The sequence below is a fragment of the Aotus nancymaae genome, unplaced genomic scaffold, assembly GCF_030222135.1.
Source record: "Aotus nancymaae isolate 86718 unplaced genomic scaffold, 86718_ANA_hifiasm-v0.15.2.pri h1tg000008l, whole genome shotgun sequence".
Classification (NCBI taxonomy): Eukaryota; Metazoa; Chordata; class Mammalia; order Primates; family Aotidae; genus Aotus; species Aotus nancymaae.
Genome location: NW_026988419.1, coordinates 17,539,432 through 17,562,208, shown reverse-complemented (window position 1 = coordinate 17,562,208; position 22,777 = coordinate 17,539,432). Strand labels below are relative to the sequence as shown.

The window sequence follows — 22,777 nt, the reverse complement described above, 5'->3', positions numbered from 1 at the left end:
TTGTCCTGTTCCTGATCTTAAGGAAAAAACTTTGTCTTTCCCTATTAGTATGATGTTAGTTTTAAGTTTTACTCAGATTTCCTTTGTCAGCTCGAGGAAGTTTCCTTCTATTTCTAATTGGTTGATAGTTTTTATTATGAATGGATGTTGAGTTTTGTTACATGTATTTTTCTGCCTCTATTGAGATGATTGTGTGATTTTTATTCTTCTGCTATTAGGATATATTAATTGATTTACAGTTGTTAAATCAACCTTGCATTCCAAGTATAAAATCCAGACATCTATAAAATCCTTTTTATATGTACTGAATTCATTTAGCTAATGCTACAGTTTGAATATGTCCCCCAAAGTTTGTGTTGAAAACTTAATCCCCATTCTAACAGTGTTGAGAGGTGGGACCTTTAAGAAGTGATTAGGTCGTAGAGGCAGCATCCTCATGAAAGACTTAAGCCCATTATCACCAGAGTGTGTTAGTTATAAAAAGGATGAGTTCAGCCTTATTTCTTCTCTGTCTCTGGCTTGCTTCTGCCTTCTTATGTGAGGTGACTTTCTCCAGATGCTAGTGCCATGCTCTTAGACTTCCCAGCCTCCAGAACTGTAAGCTAAATAAATAACTGTTCTTTATAAATTATCCAGTCTTGGGTATTCTGTTACAGCAGCACAAAATAGACTAAGACAGCTAATATTTTGTGGGAATATTTGTTTGTTTTCTTGTTTTGTGTGATGTCTTTGTCTGGCTTTGGTAACAGGAAAATACTGGGCTCATAGAATGAATTAGGAAGTTTCCTTCTCTTCAAGATTTTTGTTATTTATTCTTTACATATTTCATATAATTTACCAGTGAAGCCATTTGAGTTATTTGTGGGAAGCTTTTGTCTTGTTTTGGTTTTTGAATTTTGAGATTGTTTCATTTGAAGGTAAACTTAATGCTCTTAAATTCACAAATATGCTAATTTAAATACCAAAACACACATTGTAAACATACAAATATCTCTTCTCTTCACATGTCGGTGCCCATTCATGTCATGATTTGGAAATGGGGACAGTAGATTCTCCTTAAGCTACAAGTCAGCATATGTTTCTTTATAGTTAACTTTAGCAAAATTTAAATAATTAGCAATAATCTTCTTGTTAACTCAAAAGAAAATTCCTTCAAAACTGCATTTTGTTAAAGTTTCTGCACTAAAATATAGAACAACTACACAAATATTGAAAAGTTTAAAATTTCCTTAATTTTTTATTCCTGGTACCACTACCACAATTTACAGGGCAATATACCTGATGTAATGAAAAAGAAACAGACAAATCTACAACAGATAAAAGAGCTCAGGAATGTACATCTAATTGACACTATACTGCATTTATTAACAGCTGCACTTTTGCAAACTGTGGCTATGACAGTCCTGCACAGGAAGGGTTTTCTGTTTAAACTGCTGTAACTTTTCTGACTATGGATCATCATTTATTTTTGGCAGATTTTTATAGTTTTCTCTAATGCACTTGGGATGACTATCTCAAAGTAACCTGGAACTTTTCTGACAACTTTCTGGTCTTTCTCCTGCTCAGAAATGTAGCCCCTCTCTGCTCTTTTTAGAACCTTCTGCTACCATATTCATCACTTATACTACCAGATCCATAACCACCACCATAGGAACTGCCTTAGCTTCTTCCACCAAAACTGTACCGTTTCATGGGTTCATAATTTGATTGCTTTTCTCTACTAAAATTTCCAGAATCATTATAGTTCTGACCACCAGCATAGTTACCACTGTCAAAATTTCCTCCTTCAGTGTAACCATCATATCCTTCACCACTACCACCATATCCACCATTGTTGTTTCCATATCTTGGTCTACCGTCTCGTCTCCATAGCCCCCTCTACTGCTGTAGGCAGGCTCACCACGATTGTTGCCACTGTCATCTCCACATCCATTATATCCACCATAACTACCTCTGCTGCCACCACCTCTGCCTCCACCCCCATCACCTCCTCTTCCACCAGAGTTTCCACCACAGCCAAGATTACTTGCACCACTTCAGGGTTTCCTCCACAACCCATAAAGATTGGGGACATACAACTTTTTTTTTTTGAGATGGAGTCTCTTTCTGTTGCTCAGGCTGGAGTGCAGTGACGCAATCTCAGCTCACTACAACCTCTGCCTCCTGAATTCAAGCCATTCTCCTGCCTCAGCCTCCCAAGTAGCTGGGATGACAGTTGCCCGCCACCTCACCCAGCTAATTTTTGTAGTTTTAGTGGAGACAGGGTCTCACCATGTTGGCTGGGCTGGTCTTGACCACCTGGCCTCAAGTGATTCACTCATTTTGGCATCCCAAAATGCCAGGATTACAGGCGTGAGCCACTGCACTGGGCCCAATTTTTAAACTCTTCAATCTGGTCAGTTTTAATTTTTAAACTCTTCAATCTGGTCAGTTTTAAAATTTCTTCTTGAATCAGTTTTAGTAATTTGTCTTCATAAGAATTTGTTCATTTCATCTAATTTATTAGTATGGCATTGATTATTATTCCTTTATAATAATATTTTTGAGATCACATTATTTCTGATTTGGAGATTTTGTATCTTCTCTTTTTCTTGGTCAGTCTAGGTAAAGGCTTATGGATTTTAACTTTCTAAGATCCCAGCTTTTAGTTAGTTTTATTGATTTTTCTCCATTATTCTCATTTAATTAATTTCTGCTCTGGTCTTTATTATTCCCTTCTTTCCTCTTATTTTGGCTGTGATTTGCTTTCCTTTTTCTTGTTTCTTGAGGTGGAAGCTTAGATTATTGATTTGAAACCTCTTTTCTAATATAGGCATTTAAAGCTATACATTTCTTGCTAAACAGTTCTTTAGCTGCACATAAATTCTAATATGTCACGTTTTTGTTTTTATTCAGTCAGATATTTTCTAATGTCTTTCCTGATTGTTTCTTGGGTTATTTAAATGTGTTTTTAAACTCCAAATATTACAGATTTCCTAATTTTTTCCTGTTGATTTTTATTATATTGTGATTGGAGATCATATTTTGAATGGCTTCAGTCCTTCTGAATTTATTCAGACTTGTTCTTATGTGGTCTAACGTATAGTCTGTTCTGACAGTTGTTCCCTATGGCCTTAAAAAGTACGTGTATTCTCCTGTTACTAGGTCAAGTGTTCTGGAAATGTCAGGGCAATTTGATTGATAGTTTGTTCAGATCTATGTCTGTTGATTTTTCTATCTAGCTATTTTCCATGATGTTTTGAGTATTGAAAGTTATTCACCTTGAGACTGTGTATGCTAGTGAGACCTTTATAATTTTTGTCTTACCTAGCTAAACCAGCCTGGGTCATGAGATCCAAGTGATTTTGTCCAATTTTTACAGGGTAACACTAACGAAAACATTGTCAGTTCGGTTAATAGAGTATATTTTAAATAAAGGTCTTCAGGTGTTGGCATTTTAAGAAAATTAACTTAGCTATGTGTACTGCAAGATTATATGGGTTTCTGAGTCCTCTGTTTCAAGGGAAAAATAAATTTATGTTAGTAAAGGATGTTTACTAAGTACTGGAAAAATTGCGTAGATTTTAGGAACTTGTTGGAGCAGAAAGGTGATTGATTAGCTGTGAGAAATAAAAGTCGATTTTAGTGGCAACAGGTATATCAAGTACATCAAGTCTTAGATCAATGTTTATAGATTTGAAAAATTAATTGGTGCATTCTTTCGTTTCTTCTTTTGTCCCATTTTTGTCAAGCACGCATTTATTTTGTTTGACTCCTTTTTTGTCTCATGTACTAAGAAGAAAATATAACTAAGGTTGAATTATCCCACAGTTGGCCCCATTTCTAATTATTCTTAGGTGGATTGTAATGAAGCCAGCAAGACTTATACATTGGAATTTTAAATGTGTGGGATTATAAGGAAGGTAGAAGCCGCAAACCAAAGATAAGATATGCCTGCAGAGCTACTTCAAATTTCCTGATGACAGTAGATGAAATGAAATTATTTCTAAGGGCGTTTTTTTTTTTTTTTTTTAACCACTGCTCGTTAAGTATATGAGTAATAAACAAAATGAATGTGGTTCGGAAAGAATAAAACAAAAATGAAGTAAAAGGATCAATGAAATGGAAGTATCCTAAGTGTCAACCCATGAAAATTGTCTTCCTGCTTAGAGCTCACTAGAAATAGAAACAATTGTTTATTGTCTCCTGATATGGCAGTCTCTTATATGTTTCACGATGATTTAGTTGTTCCTTAGGCTTCTCATTAAAAATAAGCACATGCTTATAGGGGAAAACTGCAAATAGTAATATAATCGCATATAAAGTTAAAAAGTGACATCTCCTCTTTATTGTCTCCCTCCCTTTGAAACTCTGCCCATACCCACATTCTGTCTCTTCATAGGAATAACCTGCTCATCCCTACTAATGCTGTATATTGTGATCAAGATAGTTAATTGTTTTAGGGTATAATAAATTGGGGATCTAGTCAGAGATAGTACATTTTGGGAGAACCCTCCATTCCCAGTGGCATTAAGCAACTTGATTAATAAAAGAAAAAGGCATACACTAATACGGGATGAGGCATACTTAGTAAGCAGCAATAACAAGCCAAGATGTGTTCATGCATAAAATCATGACAATGTTGGATGTGATGTCTCATCCCTGCCCACCTGCATATGTCTTTTACATAGCCTGTTATTCTTTGTGCATTTCCCCCTTCCGTAGAGCTTTATTGTAACCATTTCCATCTCTGTAAAATTAAGGGAGGGAGGAGACAAAAGAGAGTTCTAGACTGTTTACTCCCCTAAGTAGTAGCCAACACTAAATACACAGCCTATGAGTTTAAACTGAAAGAACAACAAAAAGACATGTTCATTCCCTAGGCTTTTAGAGGAGTAAGGCCTACACCATTTGTTCATCCATTCAGCAGTTATTCGCTGAATGCCTACTATGTCCCGGTCATTATGCCAAGATGCAGACAGTAAACAAATAAGAAAATATTTGTCAAATGGTGGTAAGCATTTGTGTTAATGTCCTAGTGCTGCAGTAATGGAGTACCACAAACTGAGTGCCTTAAAGCAATAGAAGTTTATCCTTGCACTTCTGGAGACTAAAGTCCAAAATCACAGAGTTGCTTCCTTCTGAGAGGTGTGAGGGAGAACCTGTTGAATGCTCTCTCATAGCCTTTGGTGACAGCTGGCAGTTCTTGCATCCCTTAGCTTGTAGATGTATTACTCCAGTCATTGCTTCTCTCTTAACAGGGAGCTCTTGTATGTCTGTATCCAAATTTCCCTCTTCTTATAAAGATGTCAGTCCTGTTGGATTAAGGCCTGCCCTAATGACCTCATCTTAATTTGATTACACATCTGCAAGGACCCTCTTTCTGAATACGGTCACATTGTGAGGTTTTGGAAAGCACAGGAATCGTGGGGTGGGGGAGTAGGGGGGTTACTATTCAACCCATGACAGCACTATAGAGAAAAGATAAAGTAGGATACTGGGATAGGGAATGCTTGGTTGAGATGGGCTTATTTTATGTAGAGGATCAGGGAAGTCCTCACAGTTGAACAGATGATTGGGGACAGTAGGGGAGAGTGTCTAGTGGATATCTGTGGGGAGAGCTTTGCAGACACAGGGAGCAGCATGTTCTTGAGAAGCTCAGGATGAGTATGCTTGGCTAGAAGCATCAGGGAGGCCTGTGTGGCTGGAGCAAAGAAAGTAGGAGCTGAGATTAGCGAGCTGGCTGGGGTACATATCACATAAGACCTCCTAGACCTTTTGCTTTTCTCTGAGTGAAATGTGAAACCACTGAAGAGTTCGAAGTAGCGGATGATTTTATATTTTCTACCATGCTGAGGTAAAGGGCAAGGTTGAGGTAGGCAGATGAGTTAGAAGACTTCTGCATTAATCCAAGTGACGGGAGGTAGTAAGAAGAGGTCTGAGTTTTGATATGTTTTGAAAGTATAATTGGCAAGTTTGGCTGATCATATGAATGTAGAGTGTGAGAGAGAGAAGTCAAAAATAACACCCAAGATTTTTGGTCTGAACAACTGTAAGGAATTGCCACTTGCTGAGAAGGGAAACATGTAGTAAGTTGGTCTGGACTTCAGGAAAAAGGTCTGAGTTGTGTGTGTAAATCATGGAGAAGGAGCCATACAGACTATAAGGCATGAGACTGGAAGAGATCCTTGAGTAGTGGAGAGGCAGGGGATCTAGGGCACAGGTAAAAGGGATAACTTAGATGACACACAGATAGTTCAGCAAAGACAATAGGACAGAAGGCAGAATATATGGGTGCAGATGCAGGTAGGTGGCTACTTTGAAGAAGAATTTGTGAAGGGGCTGGGCGCAGGCTCATGCCTGTAATCCCAGCACTTTGGGAGGCCAAGGCAGGTGGATCACTTGAAGCCAGCAGTTCAAGACCAGCCTGGGCAAAAGAACAAGACTCTGTCTTTAAAAAAAAAAAGAAAGAAAAGAAAAGAATTCCTGGAGGAGGTTGGCATAACCTAGACCTTTATGGTAAAGGTGGATAGGACATGGCTAAGCGATAACGTGTCCTGATGCTATCAATGGAACTTTCTCCAGAAATAAGGGGCATTGTTGCTGTTGTTTTGCCCTTGAGTTTTTTTTATTTCTGACCACTTTGTGTATATTTTTCTTCTAATTTCTAATTGTCTTCTAATTTACTTCTCAGGTCTGTCTCTTCCTTTCTATCCTATAACTATCGTAGTTCAGGCTTTCATTATTTCATCATAGGACAGTTCCAGCATCCTACATTAATTACCTTTAAAGTTCTCCTTCATTTCTGTCCATATGTTTGTACAGATTTAACTTCTTATAGCACAGATTTTATTCTGGGTCAGCCCTTCTTAATTACTCCCATTCAGTCTCCCATTTGAGGCTTGCCACAATCTGGTCCCATTCTGCCACTCCTGACCCATTCTTATACAGATTCTCTCTATGAACCTTGTGTTCAAACCAAATCGTATTCCTGCTAATGCCCTTGCAGCATCAGCTTTCTAAAACCAATTTACTCTTTAAAAAAAATGTCCATTCTTATCTTTACCCCAAATCCTATTCTAAAGAGATGCCTGTGATTTGAGAACCAGTATATCTTTGGATCCCAATGCTGTGTTGTAATTTTTTTGTAGTATGGACTCATCTTATATACTGCTGCTGGTCTGCTATCAGTGAGACAAAATGACCTCCATCTGGCTTTTTTGGTTTTCCTTGCTGACTTTAATAAAACAGTGCTTATGAGTAATAAGAATTTGAATTTTTGAATTATAGCAGATTTACTTCTCTGGTTCTTTGGATCAGTTCCTAAGTCTTAGCCCCATCAAAGAAGAAGTAGAGAATATAACATGTCTGTATTTTGAGCTCTAGAATATTATACAACTTTCTTCATAAAATCAGAAAAGGATGGGGGGAGAATAAAAATAAAAAGAAGAATCTGAGAAGTCCTTAAGGAATGATACTGCATAAACACAAGGCATTATTTATCAATTTTTAGAAGGAGTTATCACACAGAATACAGTCTTTCTAAAATTTCTGATACCTAATATTTTCTTTCAAAAAAAGACTCAAATTCTTGAGGCGTCATAGAAAACTTGTGTTCTGTCTGCCCCTTGTCCAACTTCCCCAAAAGCACATTCAACAATGGCTGCCTATTTTTCTCCTTGGTGAGGAGTCTGACTCATCACTCACTCTATCTCTTCAACTGATACATGCATTTCAGTTCCATTCCATTACCAACTTTTAATTGGATCCCATTGCCAGATAGGTTTTGTGTTCCTGTTTCCTCTTGGCTGTACTGTTACTATGACTACTTGATATCTTACTTCCTGTATTAGTTTGATGACATCTACTCAGGTATGAAGCTAGATAGAGACCATAAAGTTGTTACAGTACCAGTCACTATTCTCTTGCATTATTCCTTTCTCCTACTACCCATTTAGAATCGAATCAAGCATGGTGATAAGGTTCTTGATTCTTCTCTATCAATTTTATTTTAGTAAGCATTGCCAAGTTTTAGAATTCTAGGACCTTGGAAAATTGTGGAGACCCTCTTTCTCTGCCCTCCCTAGCCTTCACCCCTGACCACAACACATTCTTTCAGGCATATGGCATATACATTTCCTAAAAAACTGAAAGAAGTCATTTCCTCATTGAATAAGAAAGTCTTCCTTCAGTTTCTTTCTTATGTCAGCGTAATGTCTGATTATTGTACTTTAAGTGCACTCCTTTGTAGAATTGGGGAAAATTACTCACACTAGGTAGTGGATGTTCTTTGGTCTTTCGTTAACTGTTGTATGCCCTATAAATATTAACTGATGACCTTCAGACTTTATGCGATATGTTTAGTGTTTTTTAATGGTTAAATTGAATATTTTTAATAAAAAATTACAAGACCATAGAATGCCACGGAACCATTCCATTTACCAGGAAACTTAAAATTTGCCAGCTGATCTGGGAACAGATCTGGTCATATACCCAAGCTGTTTAAGATGAGAAATATCATTTCTCAGAATAAAAATGTTACATCATAATGCTCTCTTACATAAAATGAACACACAGCCAGTGGGCTAACTGGATATCATTTTTCTAGTTTCTCATTAACTCACACTACCATATTTGTTATACAGAGTGAGCTAAGGCCAAGAGACCTTCCATATCATTCTTCCTGCTGTGGCTACAAAGTACAACTCACAGCTAGCTCAAATAAAAACAGAAATAAAAGGAGAGAGATCTCATAGTCTGCAGGAATGGATTCTGACAATAAAGACTTTGCATTTACTCTGTTCCTTGTGCCTGGGGTTTTAATTTAACACATCAATGAAAAGGCAGCATTTAAGAAGGGGGGAAAACACCCAGCAGGACTTAGTTTTATTAGTGCAATTTGTAAGAAATTACTGCACTTAATGAGAAAATCATTAAGCATGAAAAAATGGGCTGTGACTGAACTTGTGGAGCTTAAATGGTGAGGTTTTAATTGAGTTTTTTAGTTATTGGTAAGAATAATAATAATTTAAAAATACAGGGCTGCATCCGTATGTTGAGGTGGTCAGCACTTTACACACCTTAGTCCAATTTCCTGTGCCACTGGTCATGCATGATATTATGGCTGTGGTGTTCTCTATCACATCTACTGATTTTTCTGTTCTGAGAAGGAGGAAAGGAACTTCTGTTAGATTGAGGGCAAAGAGCTAGCAGAACAATTTCTAGAAGGTGGAAGAAGGGCAGGATAAGGCAAACGGCAGAGCTGTGTCTGCTTCTCAGTGTAACTGCTTAAAAAAGATGACAAATTTAAATGTCATTTTCAGGTTACTAAAGCTTACTCTTTTTTCCTAGTTCTGTATTTCTTTTGTTGCCATCCAGTAATTTGTTTTTCCTCAATAAGAATTTTCTTTGAAGACCGTACAACAAAAAACAAGAATACCAAGAGCAAGGAGCACAAACCTTCAGGGCAAATTCTTCCTGGAATCTTAGATCTGAACTCTTTTAGAAGTGGAAGCAGAAAGAAGGATGTTTAAGAAATAAGCATTTTTTTCTTTTTTGTAATTTAGAGAAAAAATATTTAAGGTACTTAAAATTTCAGAAGTACCTTTCACTTCTGAGAGGACCAGAGTGCCATGGGAAGCGCTTGGCTGCATCCAGTACCTCTTATTTATTGTCATGGTCCACACAGTTGCATGTCACAACCCTGTTAGACCTGAAGGAAATGGAGATGTATGTAGCTCTGAAGATGTTTCAAGTAGAAGTGGAAACAATATTTTTTTACATAATTTTTTCTAGAAATACAGCTTTAAAAATAAAAACTAAAATGGCTGGGGAAAGCTTTAAATATGATTTTGAACTTTTTCAGTAACTTTTAATTGAATTTCACTGTATTCTACCTCACTATGAGGAAAGAAACTTGCAAATTTTAGCTTCCCTTATACTTTAAATGATGCCTTGCTGATTTCTGTTTTTTTGAGATGGAATCTCCCTCTGTGGCCCAGGCTGGAGTGCAGTGGCAAGAGCTCAGCCCACTGCAACCTCCACCTCCCCAGTTCAGACGATTCTCCTGCCTCAGCCTCCTAAACAGCTGGTGTTGCAGGCATGTGCCACCACACCCAGCTAATTTTTGTATTTTTACTAGAAACAGGGTTTCACCATGTTGACCAGGCTGGTCTTGAACTCCTGACCTCAGGTGATCCACCCGCCTTGGCCTCCCAAAGTGCTGGGATTACAGGCATGAGCCACTGCACCTGACCTGATGCCTTGCTGATTTCTGTCTCTTGGACATACCCAGTTCATAAAATGGGGCATCCCCTTGTGAGTTCATAACAGCTGGTGCCCTTAGATCCCCTCCTCACCTTCCCTTCTTTCATATGCCCTGCATCTGAGGGAAGTGTGAGCAGAGCTGGCTTCTGCAGGTTGCATTTCCCAGGCTCTCGTGTCTAAAGACTTCCTACTGGGTTCAGCATGAGAGCTATTGGTAGGAAGTAGGGAGAGAGAAACCAGGGTATCTCTTTCTGTCTTTCTGTGTTGGGTAGCATCTTTGGTCCTCAGTGGTTTCAGCTCCCGTAGGACAGATCCCTGAGCTCTATTTATACCCTTTCTTTTCTTTTTCCTGCACACCAAGGGATACTAAGAGCTTCTTGCTGTTACCAATCCCTGGGTTACAGTACCATTCTCAGTTGGCTTTAAACTCTTCATAACCTGCAAAACAATTGTCTGCCTTAAATCTCCTGATTTGGAGTGATTTATATTCTTTGGGTTGGACCCTGACTGATATACACACACAACCTCTACCCACAATGTCCAATTTATATCCAATAGTAAAGAGGCATAAAGAAAGCCTGTTTATATGTTTCTTAAATTGCCTATGTTAAAACAGATTTCTTTTTTATCAGGCAAATATCTTTTATAAGTTTCTGGCTTAAACAGTGCAATTTACATGTGGATTTAATTTATGGTTGACTGGACTGCTTGCCTAGAGTTTTATATGCTGATGGGTATTATTCCTGTTTATTCTCTTAATAGTGAATTACTTGACCTTAATTTTGATCTAGGTGCTTGATTTTTATTGTCACTTTTAATTTTGTGTTACAAAGATGTGATTGTCATTAGCTATATAAATTTGTTTTTGTTACCCGGGCTGGAGTGTAGTGGCATGATCTCGGCTCACTGCAACGTTCATCTCCTGGGATCAAGTGGTTTGCGGCTAGTTTTTGTATTTTTAGTGGAGGCAGGGTTTCACAGTGTTGGTCAGGCTGGTCTCGATCGCCTGACCTCAAGTGATCTGTCTGCCTTGGCCTCACAAAGTGCTAGGAATACAGGCGTGAGCCACCGCGCCTGGCCATAAATTTGTTCTTGACATTTAGAAGTTATTTAACTGCTGACATTTGCAAAATATACAGCTTTTCAGTAAGTAACATTTACATGAGGCATTGAGAAAATGAGAAGAATTAAATTGGGAAATATCCTAAATGATGGCTGAGTTCAGCCAAATCGTTTGAGGTGTCTTTGCAGTCTTTTATATATAATGTGTGACAGATGAGGGAACCTACTGCTTTTTGGGCTCTGTCAGATGGAGGAGAAAGTCCCACATCACTTTGTTGGAAACATCTTTGCAAAGAACAGAAGGAGTGAGTAAATGTAATGTCAGAGACAGACGTGCACATGGCCCTGAGCGTTTTGGCCTTGGTGACTGTACAATGAGAAGGGAGGCGTAGTCCATTTTATAGGACTTTGGGTGGTGTTGAATGTTTTCAGTAGAGAGGAAGAATGTGTATTTCAGATTATCAAGAAAACTCTGCCCTTTTCCTCTTCTATAGCATTTCTATGTCTGGATATCATTTTGAATATGATACTAAAGTATCATTGTATTGAGCTTGATTTTGTGTATTAACATCTGTACTCGTTAAGATACTGCGTTAGTATATGACACCCGTATTTAAAGCCTCAAAATCCATAACAGACATTTGAAGTAATCCTGGAAATAGATGACAGCCATTTGCCTAACTTAATATCCTAAGATGGATGACCTTTCCAATGACCATTTTTTATTTTAGCTACTAGTGAGTATTATTGAGTCACTGACTAATTCTGAAGAACATTTTGGTGAGTTATAATTGGGGCTGTGATTTACTGAGTATGAAGACTGATAAGCCATTCCTTAGCTCTGTAATTGATGTAGAAGCAGAGAAAAGCACCCTGATGATCAGCATTTTATGTGGGGCAGGGAAGTCAAAAGCATAATCCAGCTAAAGTAGAATATTATTTTTGTCAGCCATTTCTGCATTTTACTTTTATTAAAAATGGCAGGGAAATGTGAGGTGCCACAAAACTTTGGAAGGGAAGTTTCTTGTCTACATCCCTTCTGATACTGAGTATATTCAAGCATCATCCATCACAGCTATTCCCTGGTGTTAAATGGTTCATTATAGTCAGTGAACCACAAAAGTAGTCTGGGTAGAGGGACAGAATTTAGAATCATGGACCAAATGTACAAACCATGTAGCTGAGTATTCTTAGAAGGCCAAAATCTGGTTCTTTGTATTCATTGAGTTTATTGTAAGTTTGGATATGTTTATCCACCTGTGTTTCTGAACGCTCTGATGGAAAGAGTCTAACATGTAAATAAGAAAAACTAAATCCATACAGGCCCACAGATACATGAGGGCTTTTTTTTTTTTTTTTTTTTTTTTATTACAAAGAAACTGAGTATTGAGTCTCCTACTACTTCCTTTTACAAAGTGTTTATGGTAGACTGGACTACTTCTTTCCTATATCATTGCAAATGGATTGTTGGCTTGGGTATTTGCTTTATTTTTTGTTCGTGTTTCAGTTTTTTTGTTTTTTTTTTTTAGTATTTTTCTCTGTAAGCAACTGTGTGTTGCTCAGGATAAAATGAGTCAGGAAGTTGGTTGGTTTGGTTTTTTGCAAAGCAGTTTAGTACCTATGTAGTTGCTTCATGGGCTCCAAGCTGTTAGAATTCTCTGCGTTACTATCCTTAATCAACTATGCTTTTTATACTCTTTTCCTTGTACTCTTCATGTAATAATTTGGACACAGCAGATGACTCTTTTCTTTAAGTAATCTCTTCTCTTAGTAACTGTGATGCCATGAACTCCTGATTTTTTTTCTCTCTCTCTCTGACTATTCCTTCATAGCCTCCTTCTTCAGCTCCCTTTTCACTATCCAACCACTAAATGTAATAGTTCCTAAAAGGCTTGGTCTTGGATTTCTTGTTTCTTCTATACTTTCTAAGGAGCCAAGCTCTACCTCTACCTCAGGATTCTCACACATATTGTTCACTCTTCTTGGAACTCCCTTTCCTCCAGCCATTTTCTGTCTAATTCTCACTCATTTTTCTTCCCCTATTTGTGTCCACGTATGTGGCCATTTGCTTTTCTCCTAATACACCTTGTGCTTTCTCACTTCTCTTCTTTATACTTAGGCTAATTCTGTTTCCTGCTGCCTAATTGCCAAATTCTATTTTTCATTGCCTAGCTGAAAAGTCATGTTAATTTGTGAAGCTTTCTATAATCACCAAAGATTTTCTAAAAATCAGACCAATTAATATATTTCCTTAATACTCATAGCCCTCTTCACATTATTTCCCAGTGTTAATTTTATGTATATGCATTATATCCCCTATTCGACTGTAAAATCCTCAAAGGCAAGGGCCTTATCTTCATCCTAATTCTGTCTCCCACAGAACATAACAAAGTGTCTTCTACATAGTAGTCACAGGATAAGTGTATACTATCAAACAAAGAGCAACATTTACATTATAGCTTCCTCAGATTTCTTATTCTAATTTCAAAAGAAATGGAGAATTTAGAGTCTCTGGAATTATTGCCCTTGGCCTGTAAAGGTTTTTATTTGTGCCCAGATATATAACTTCGAGTGAACTTTGTATCGAGTGATCTGGGAAAGTACGCCACTTTCTGTTATCAAACATTTCTGTTATTTTGCTTTTCAAGCTGAAAAGGGGAGATGACTTCTGTTTGGTTTGAGCTTCTTGTTGATGGTTTTCTGCTCTGCCTACTAATCAGGGTTGTATTATTTACCTTGTTTAAAAAGATTCTTCTCAACATTCTTTCTCTCCTTTGAATTATAGTTGGATATTAATTCACTGCTGCGGGATACGTTGGTAAAGATTTCTGAAATTGCAGGGAAATGTTTCTTTAATCCCTTGAGTTTGTTAAGTGCTTTCTTATAATGGGGATCATAATCTCCTAGTTGGTAGAAGGGATGAATTGGTTACTGGGGATATTTTTCCCTTGCTGGAAAGTTGCTGTATTCGGAAATACTTCATCCAGTTTTTTAATCCTTTCCACATGCTGTGTAAGGTCCTTAGGAAATAAGGAGATTCTTAGCACTGATTTCATGTTTTTCGTAAGGAAGGCGTTGAGTAATGTACAGGTCACTGTGATTCACAGGGTTAGTGGCCTGGGGCCTTTATTGGTGAAGCTTGAAAGTAATTTTCTTCAGCATTGTGCATACACACACACATAGCTACTACATGCTCACAGGAGGCTGTGATTTTGGGAAACATGCAGTCTTAGAATATCTTGAACATTCAGCATAAATTGCCAAACAGCCAGCTAGAGAATGGTGTCAGGAAGAAGGGAGAGGGAGCATTTAGGTATGAATACCCACATCTCCTTGATTTGTTCTTCCACAGATCTTAAGGGTCAGTTTTGACCTGCATTGCAAACTAAGTTTCTTCATGACTTCTTGATTTCCATTTTCCTCTGCTTTTTTTTTCATACTGAAGAATTTTTTTGTTTCAAGTTGTAACCTACTTTGGAAATGATGACATTATTAACGCATTTTCTCTTTCTATAGCACTTATGAAATTGCTTGCTGACAGTTAGTAAATATTTGTGTCTTTTGGAATGGTGAGCAGCAATAGGGAGAATATTCAGGTCCAGCTAAGGGCGATTTCTCATTTGAAAACAGTATTTTGTTAAGACTGGGGCTGATCTTTTCTAATTTAACCTTGGATTGGTAGAAGATGGGGTGTCTCTTGGTCATTAGTTTTCACTGCCCAGCACTGTTCCACAATTATCCTGAGTAGAATTAGGGGAGGGACTAGAGGATCTATTTTCTGTGAATATGGTAGAAAGACAGTTTTGAATTATCCAAATGGCTCCTAACTTGTGGGAGAAAATCAAAAGGAACAACAACAATAATTTTAAAAACAACTACAACCTAGGGTCTGATATCCCAAAGAGAAATATTTCAACTATAATTCTCAGCATTTTAGAAATTAATTTCTTGATAAATATCAATAAATATTATTGAGACTTCTCAAATATAAAGTTTTGACATCAGAATTTTGCATCTCATCTGTCCCCTAAAAGAAGTATGGCAATTGTGCATGCTGACAATGAGGCTCATGAACCATAATACATACTTATAGGCACAAACACAGAAGCATACCCCCTCTTAAGAATCACTGAAATCTAAGAAAATTTTTTGTCTTATGTTTTAGCAAGTAACCAGCTCATAAATCACATCGAACAGTTTTTGGATACTAATGAAACACTGTATTTTATGAAGAGCATGGACTGCATCAGAGCCTTCCGGGAAGAAGCCATTAAGGTAATGCTATCCCAGCATATCTTCTCTTCCTAAACAGTTGGCCACTATCATAGGGAAAGACGCGTACAGCATCCCGGAAATGAGCCTGGGCTTTGGAAATTATTCTCAGTGTGTATAGCAGTGTATGCCAGTGGAAGTAGAGATGACTTATACTATCACTGTCATTTCTGAGGTGGAATAAAGATGGTTAGGTAGGATGTTTTATTCTTGGAAATTAGCTTTTTATTATACTAAAGCCCTAGCTTTTGCTTTCTGTTTCTATTAGGGAACCAAGGAAATTTCCATGGTAACCTCTGGTGGCCCACTCGTTATTGTAAAGGATTGGCTTTTAGGGAAATGGATGGAAAATGTGTATTGGTTTAATTGTTGAGAAAGATTTTATGAAGACAGGAGTAGGGATCTAAATGTCAGAAAAAAAAAGAATGCTGAAAATTACTCAGTTCTTCCCATGCCTTTTCTGTGGGTTTTGTCTGTTTGTTTTATTAGGAATTTTTAGAACATACTTCTAAAAATTTTCCAAATTATGTATAGGCTTTTATATCGCTAGGTAAGAAGTGAGCAAGTTCAAATTAGAAAGCATAATTTTAAAGTAGGCACAGTTGTAGAATATGTTCTTATTTGGATGCTTATTAAATATTTGCTGAATATATGAATGAATTAATGCTTAAATTAGGTGCTTACAAAGAGTGACAAGAAAATGGAAAAATCATTAAAATCAGATTTGAATAAAAGATTCAGAAGTAGATAACCTGAATACTCTTCAGGTAAAAGATAGATTTTGGAAAAGTAGAGTTAGGACAAGACTGCAGATGATTCAGTTGGGTGGAAAAAGATTTGGTTAGATGGAAAGAGATAGTAAAAGTGTATTGCTTTTTTTAAGCACTGCCCAGGCTAGATGGAGTGTCTTACAACACCTCTGTGCATTGCTGCCACCCAGTGTCCTTAAAAATACCAGGTCACATTGTGTTTCTTAAAAAAATAAAAGAGAGAAGATGGCTGATGATTAGCAGCTCGGGCACGTACCTCCCAGTGAAAGCGCAAAGAACGAGAGGACGCCACACTTTCAGACGAATATTAGTTGCTCACGGACCACGAGATTCCCAGTGGAGGAGCTCCACGGGTCGCCAGGGCGACTCTTGTGGCCGGCGTGGCGGTTTTGCTGGTGCCTTAGCACGCCAGTTCTTGGTGTAGAGTCCGGATATTCCCGGGCAGAAAAGCACCATCAATCTTAACACCGCTGTTTTGGCCGGCTCAGTGGATTGCTCAGATTTCGGCGCAGGGAATCAACAAGTTGGACGTCAGAGACCCAGTTAGAAAGTCGGTAATTATAAAGACGACAGACGGACAAATATATAATGAAGGGAAGAAACCAGCGTAAAAAGGTAGAGAATACTCAAAATCAGAATGCCTCTCCCTCTACAGGGGATTGCAATTCCTCATCAGTAACGGAACAAGGCTTAATAGATTACACGGGTGTTCCAATAACAGAAGCAGCTTTCCAAACGTGGGTGATAAGAAACTTCTGTGAATTAAAAGAACTTATTCTAACCCAATGCAAAGAAACTAAGAACCTTGAAAAAAGGTTTGACGAAATGTTAATGAGAATGGACAATTTAGAGAAGAATATAAGTGAATTGATGGAGCTGAAAAACACAACACGAGAACTTCGCGAAGCATGCACAAGTTTAAACAGTCGAATTGATCAAGCAGAAGGAAGGATATCAGAAGTCGAGGACCAGCTCAGTGAAATGAAACGAGAAGACAAGAATGCAGAAAAAAGGATGAAAAGGAATGAGCAAAGTCTCCAGGAAATATGGGACTATGTGAAAAGACCTAATTTACGTTTGATAGGTGTACCTGAATGTGATGAAGAGAATGAATCCAAGTTGGAAAATACTCTTCAGAATATCATTCAGGAAAATTTTCCCAACCTGGCAAGGCAGGGTAATATTCAACTCCAGGTAATACAGAGAACACCACAAAGATATTCTTCAAGAAGACCAACCCCAAGGCACATAATTGCCAGATTTATTAGGGTTGAAATGAAGGAGAAAATACTAAGGGCAGCTAGAGAGAAAGTTCAGGTTACCCATAAAGGGAAACCTATCAGACTTACAGCAGATCTCTCAGCAGAAACCCTACAAGCCAGAAAAGAGTGGGGACCAATATTTAACATCCTTAAAGAAAAGAACTTTCAACCCAGAATTTCCTATCCAGCCAAACTAAGCTTTATGTGCGAAGGAAAAATTAAATCTTTTGCGAACAAACAAGTACTTAGAGAGTTCACCACCACCAGGCCTGCTTTACAAGAGCTTCTGAAAGAAGCACTATACATATAAAGGAACAACCAATATCAGCCTTTCCAAAAATATATCAAAAAGCAAAGAACTTTAACACAATAAAAAATTCACATCAACTAATGGGCAAAACAGCCAGCTAGCATCAAATGCTGGTATTAAACTTACATATATTTTAATTGGATAAAAAGCCAAAACCCATCGGTATGCTGCATCCGGGCCCATCTTACATGAAACAATACACAAAGACTCAGAGAGAAGGAGGAAGATTTACCAATTGAACAGAGAGTAAAAATAAACTAATAAACAAAAAGCAGGAGATGCAATTCTCACCTCTGATAAAGTAGACTTTAAAGCAACAAAGATCAAAAGAGGCGAGGAATGACATTACATAATGGCAAAAGGATCAATGCAACAAGAAGAGCTAACGATTCTATAGATCAACGAGATAGAAAATTAACAAGGATATTCAGAACTTGAACTCAGACCCGGAACAAGTAAACTTAATAAATATTTATAGTACTCTCCACTTCAAATACACAAAACATACATTACCACCTCACACCTATTCCAAAGGTGACTATATAATTGGAAGTAAATCACTCCTCAGTAATCGCATAGCATTTCATAGGTTTAAATGAAATATTGGTTGGCTGTTTGTTTGTTATCTTCTTCCCTTATTCCTTCCTGACTACATCATTAAGTATAATTATCAGTATAAAAGAGCTTTTCAATACCCATTACTAAATTGCATTCTAGCCTGGGCAAGAAAGCAATACTCCCATTCTCTCTCCCTCTTTCTTTTCCTTCTCCCTCCTCCCCATTCTCTCTCTCTCTTTCTCTTCCTTTTTTCTCCTTCCTATTCTCTCTCTCTCTTTCTCTTAAAAAAAAAAAAAAAAAAAAAAAAAATAAAAGAGAGATAGAAGATACTTCAGTGACATATCATTTAATCTTAATGGAGGGAATTCTTCTTCTTCTTTCTTCTTTCTTTCTTCTTTCTTCCTCCTCCCCATCTCCCTCCTCCTCCTCCTTCTTCTTTCTTCTTCTTCTTTCCCCCTTCCCCCTTCTACCTCCACCTCCTCCTTCTCCTTTCTTCCCCTTCCCTTTTTATTTATTTATTTTTGAGATGGAGTCTCATTCTTGTTGCCCAGGCTGGAGTACAGTGGTGCAATCTTGGCTCACTGCAACCTCCGCCTCCTGGGTTCAGGTGATTGTCCTGCCTCAACCTACTGAGTAGCTGGGATTACAGGCACATGCCACCACGCCCAGCTTATTTTTACATTTTTAGTAAAGATGGGGTTTCACCATTTTGGCCAGGCTGGTCTCGTACACCTGACCTCAGGTTATCTGCCCGCCTTGGCCTCCCAGAGTACTGGGATTACTGGTGTGAGCCACTGCACCCAGCTGAGGGATCTTTTTTTGAACTGTAAAAAATTTTCTTTTAAGTTTTATGGAACAATTAGGGAAATGAGAATACTGACTAGTTATTTGGTTCTATTAAGGAGTCACTAATTTTTTGTATGCTGTTAATGGCATGTGAATGTGTTTTAAGAGTATGTATTTTCTGTATTTCATACAGAGATATTTATAAGTGAAATAATTTGAAATTTGCTTCAAAACAGTTGGAGGGTTATGGGAGAAGAAGGTCAGAATGTAGATGAAATAAGATTGGTTTAGTTGATAATTATGTTTTTATGTTTTATTTTTAAGACAGTCTCACCCAGGCTGGAGTGCAGTGGCACGATCTCGGCTGACTTCAGCCTCTGCCTCCCAGGCTCAAGCCATTCTCCTGCCTCAGCCTCCCAAGTAGCTGGGATTACAGGCACCCACCACCATGCCCAGCTAATTTTTGTATTTTTAGTAGAGACAGGGTTTCACCATGTTGGTCAGGCTGGTCTTGAACTCCTAACCTCAGGTGATCTGCCTGCCTCGGCCTCCCAAAGTGCTGGGATTATAGGCATGAGCCACCGTGCCCGGCCTGAGTTGATAATTATTGAAGATGGGTTATGAGTGTGTGAGCACTCACTGAATGAGTCTGTTTTTGTTTGAGATTTTCTAGATTAAATGTTAAAAACAAAGGACTAGGCCATCACAAAAAACTGACTCTGGGAAGCTCTGCGCCTTGCACAGATGGAAGGGTTTCTGGTCCCCAATGAACACACCTCAGTTTGGAATGCCAGCTTCCCATGTACCAAAGAAGAACATTTTATTTTTTTGTAATGAAGACTGTGATTCAGAATATACAGTACTTTGTTTGGTCTGGGGCTGAATTGTGTTTTTGTGTTTGCTCTGACTTGCCGCCTCCTCTACCCCAACTTGCTACCACAGTTTTCAGAAGAGCAGCGCTTTAACAACTTCCTGAAAGCCCTTCGAGAGAAAGTGGAAAGTAAACAATTAAATCATTTCTGGGAAATTGTTGTTCAGGGTAAGTTGCTTTTTTTTTTTTTCTAAATATACATATAAATTCTAAATATAAACTATATTGTATAATGAGTTATGTGGGGAACGTGATGACTTTCTACGTGGCTTTGGGAAATGCTTAGTTTTCGTGAACTCAAACTCCCTTAATAAGCATAAATACAAAGTGATAAATAATAAATAAACATGTAAGTCCCATCTTAGACTCTACACAGCATGACCTCTTTCAGGACTGTGCCTGTTTGTTGAATGGAGCAGCTGTTTGGGCAAACATTGCCCTCTTTCTCAGATTCTTAGGCCATTTCAGTCCTGTTGGATCCACAGCCCTTTGGTTGACCTCACCCAGATTTTATCTCCCTGCCACTTTTCAGTTACAATGTTCTTGGACTTTCCGTTTCAGCAGACCAGCATCTTCTTGCACCAAAGCCATTCAGTTCCTCGCTTGTTCACAGCAACCAATGCAAATTAAACTCAGAAAGAAGACAGCACACATCCTTTCAATGTTAGGCTTGATATTTGATTTTTTTCATATCCTTTTGCCCCCCTCCACCCCTATTTTTAGACATGACCTGATTTTCTTTTAGAAGCCAAGTATAAGATACTACTTGTTTAAAATACATAATCATGGACACAGGTAGGGAAGCATCACACACTGGGATCTGTTGGGGGGAAATAGGGGAGGGATAGCGGGGTGTGGGGATTTGGGGAGAGATAGCCTGGGGAGAAATGCCAGATACAGGTGATGGGGAGGAAGGCAGCAAATCACACTGCCATGTGTATACCTATGCAACAATCTTGCATGTTCTTCACATGTACTCCAAAACCTAAAATGCAATAAAAAAATAAAATAAAATACATACTATGAAAATGATGATGTTTACAAGATAGAGAAACTTTTCACTTAAACAGTAGGGATGCAAAATTTGTTTCAGTCTGTCTTTCTGTGCAAATTCTGTATAAAAAGAGTTGCATACCTATCTATCCACCTTCTAATGGGCAACTCTTCATCACACAGGTAACCGTTTTCCTGACAGTTAATTTTTCAGCCCTTTAATTTCTACACTTGGGAACAAAAGCAATTGTAATGGGTGGTGAATGGGGCTTACTCAAATCACTTTTGTGTCTCTGCTGTTGGCCCCGTAAATGAAGGAGATTGGTTTTGGTATTTATTGAATGCCTACAACCTATTATTTGCTGAAAAGAAACTTACAGGACATATGCAAAATCCATATTTTTTGATAGCTTGTATGCTACTGAGAGAATACAAATGACCAAGGCCATTCATAGGTACAAATGGATGTTAAATAACATGTGCTTTTTGGACAGTATATCATGTATCAGCCATTTGAGGTAGGAAAATGTCTTAGGAAGAAGAGCAAACTAAAGAGTAGATTTTCCATCCTTGATTTGCTCTTACTGAGCTGAAATCGACAAAGTGTGCTAAATGATAGACATGCCCCTTGGTGAAGACCATATTTTCTTCCTCCCTAGTCCTCTGGCTACTCTATGAATGACCAGTAACATGGCTACGAGACAAAATGTATGCATAGTCTCATATTGGGCACCTGATAGCTCGGACAAAAGCATACAGTCATCCAATTACCATTTATTTATTGTGCTTCCGCGGTGTGCTACAGTAAGTCCTCTTTTAATGTTGTCCATAGGTTCTTGAAAACCGTGACTTTAAGCAAAATGACACATAATAAAACCATTTTTTTCTCATCCATGTTATAATGAAACAACATCGTTTAAGGAACTACTTTTGTTTCTCTTAAAGCCACAGTTTCCAACATCCTATTGATGATAGTTAAGTAAGGACATAGTGTACATTGAGGGGAATATAAAGATGTCTAAGACTGAGTGTCTGCCCTTGAGCAAATACAGTCTTAGGAGAGAGAGAACATGTGTCTAAATAGTTATACAAGTTAGGACAAGAGCCATTCCAAAGGAATAAACAAAGTGATCTGAGGATTCTAAAGAAGGGGAGACTAGAGTCGAACAAGGAAGGGTTCATGGAACACGTGGCATTTGACATGTGGCCTTTATTGCTTATTACACAAGCAAAAACTGGAGAAAAGATAATTGAAGATGGTCAATGTTAATTAGTTGCCTTTAGTTTTATATTTTTTGTAGAACAGAGCACCTTTATAGTTTTAAAAATCTCCAGCACAGGCAGGGCACAGTGGTGCATGCCTGTAATCCCAGCACTTTGGGAGACCAAGACGAGAGGATCACTTGAGCCCAGGAATTCGAGATCAGCCTGGGCAACATAGTGGGACCCTGTCTCTATAAAAAAAGAAATCTCCAGCTCAAAGGCGGGAGGAGGTGTGGTGGAAAGGAAAATGGGACTGGAGTTGATTCTTTGTGTTTAGATTTTACTCTGTGTATTACTTTTTAGATGGAATTACTCTGATCACCAAAGAGGAAGCATCTGGAAGTTCTGTCACAGCTGAGGAAGCCAAAAAGGTATTGAGGCGTAA

General features: G+C 38.1%; 1 protein-coding gene across 1 annotated transcript in view; it reads left to right on the top strand.

Moving 5' to 3' along the window:
- Nucleotides 1-22,777, top strand: part of XRCC5 (X-ray repair cross complementing 5) — a 98,008-nt gene that overhangs the window by 64,136 nt on the left and 11,095 nt on the right. Inside the window, exons 17-19 of the mRNA XM_012445966.3 lie at nt 15,473-15,582; nt 20,208-20,304; nt 22,696-22,763. Coding sequence (XP_012301389.3) covers nt 15,473-15,582; nt 20,208-20,304; nt 22,696-22,763 — 275 coding nt within the window. The remainder of the gene's footprint in view (nt 1-15,472; nt 15,583-20,207; nt 20,305-22,695; nt 22,764-22,777) is intronic.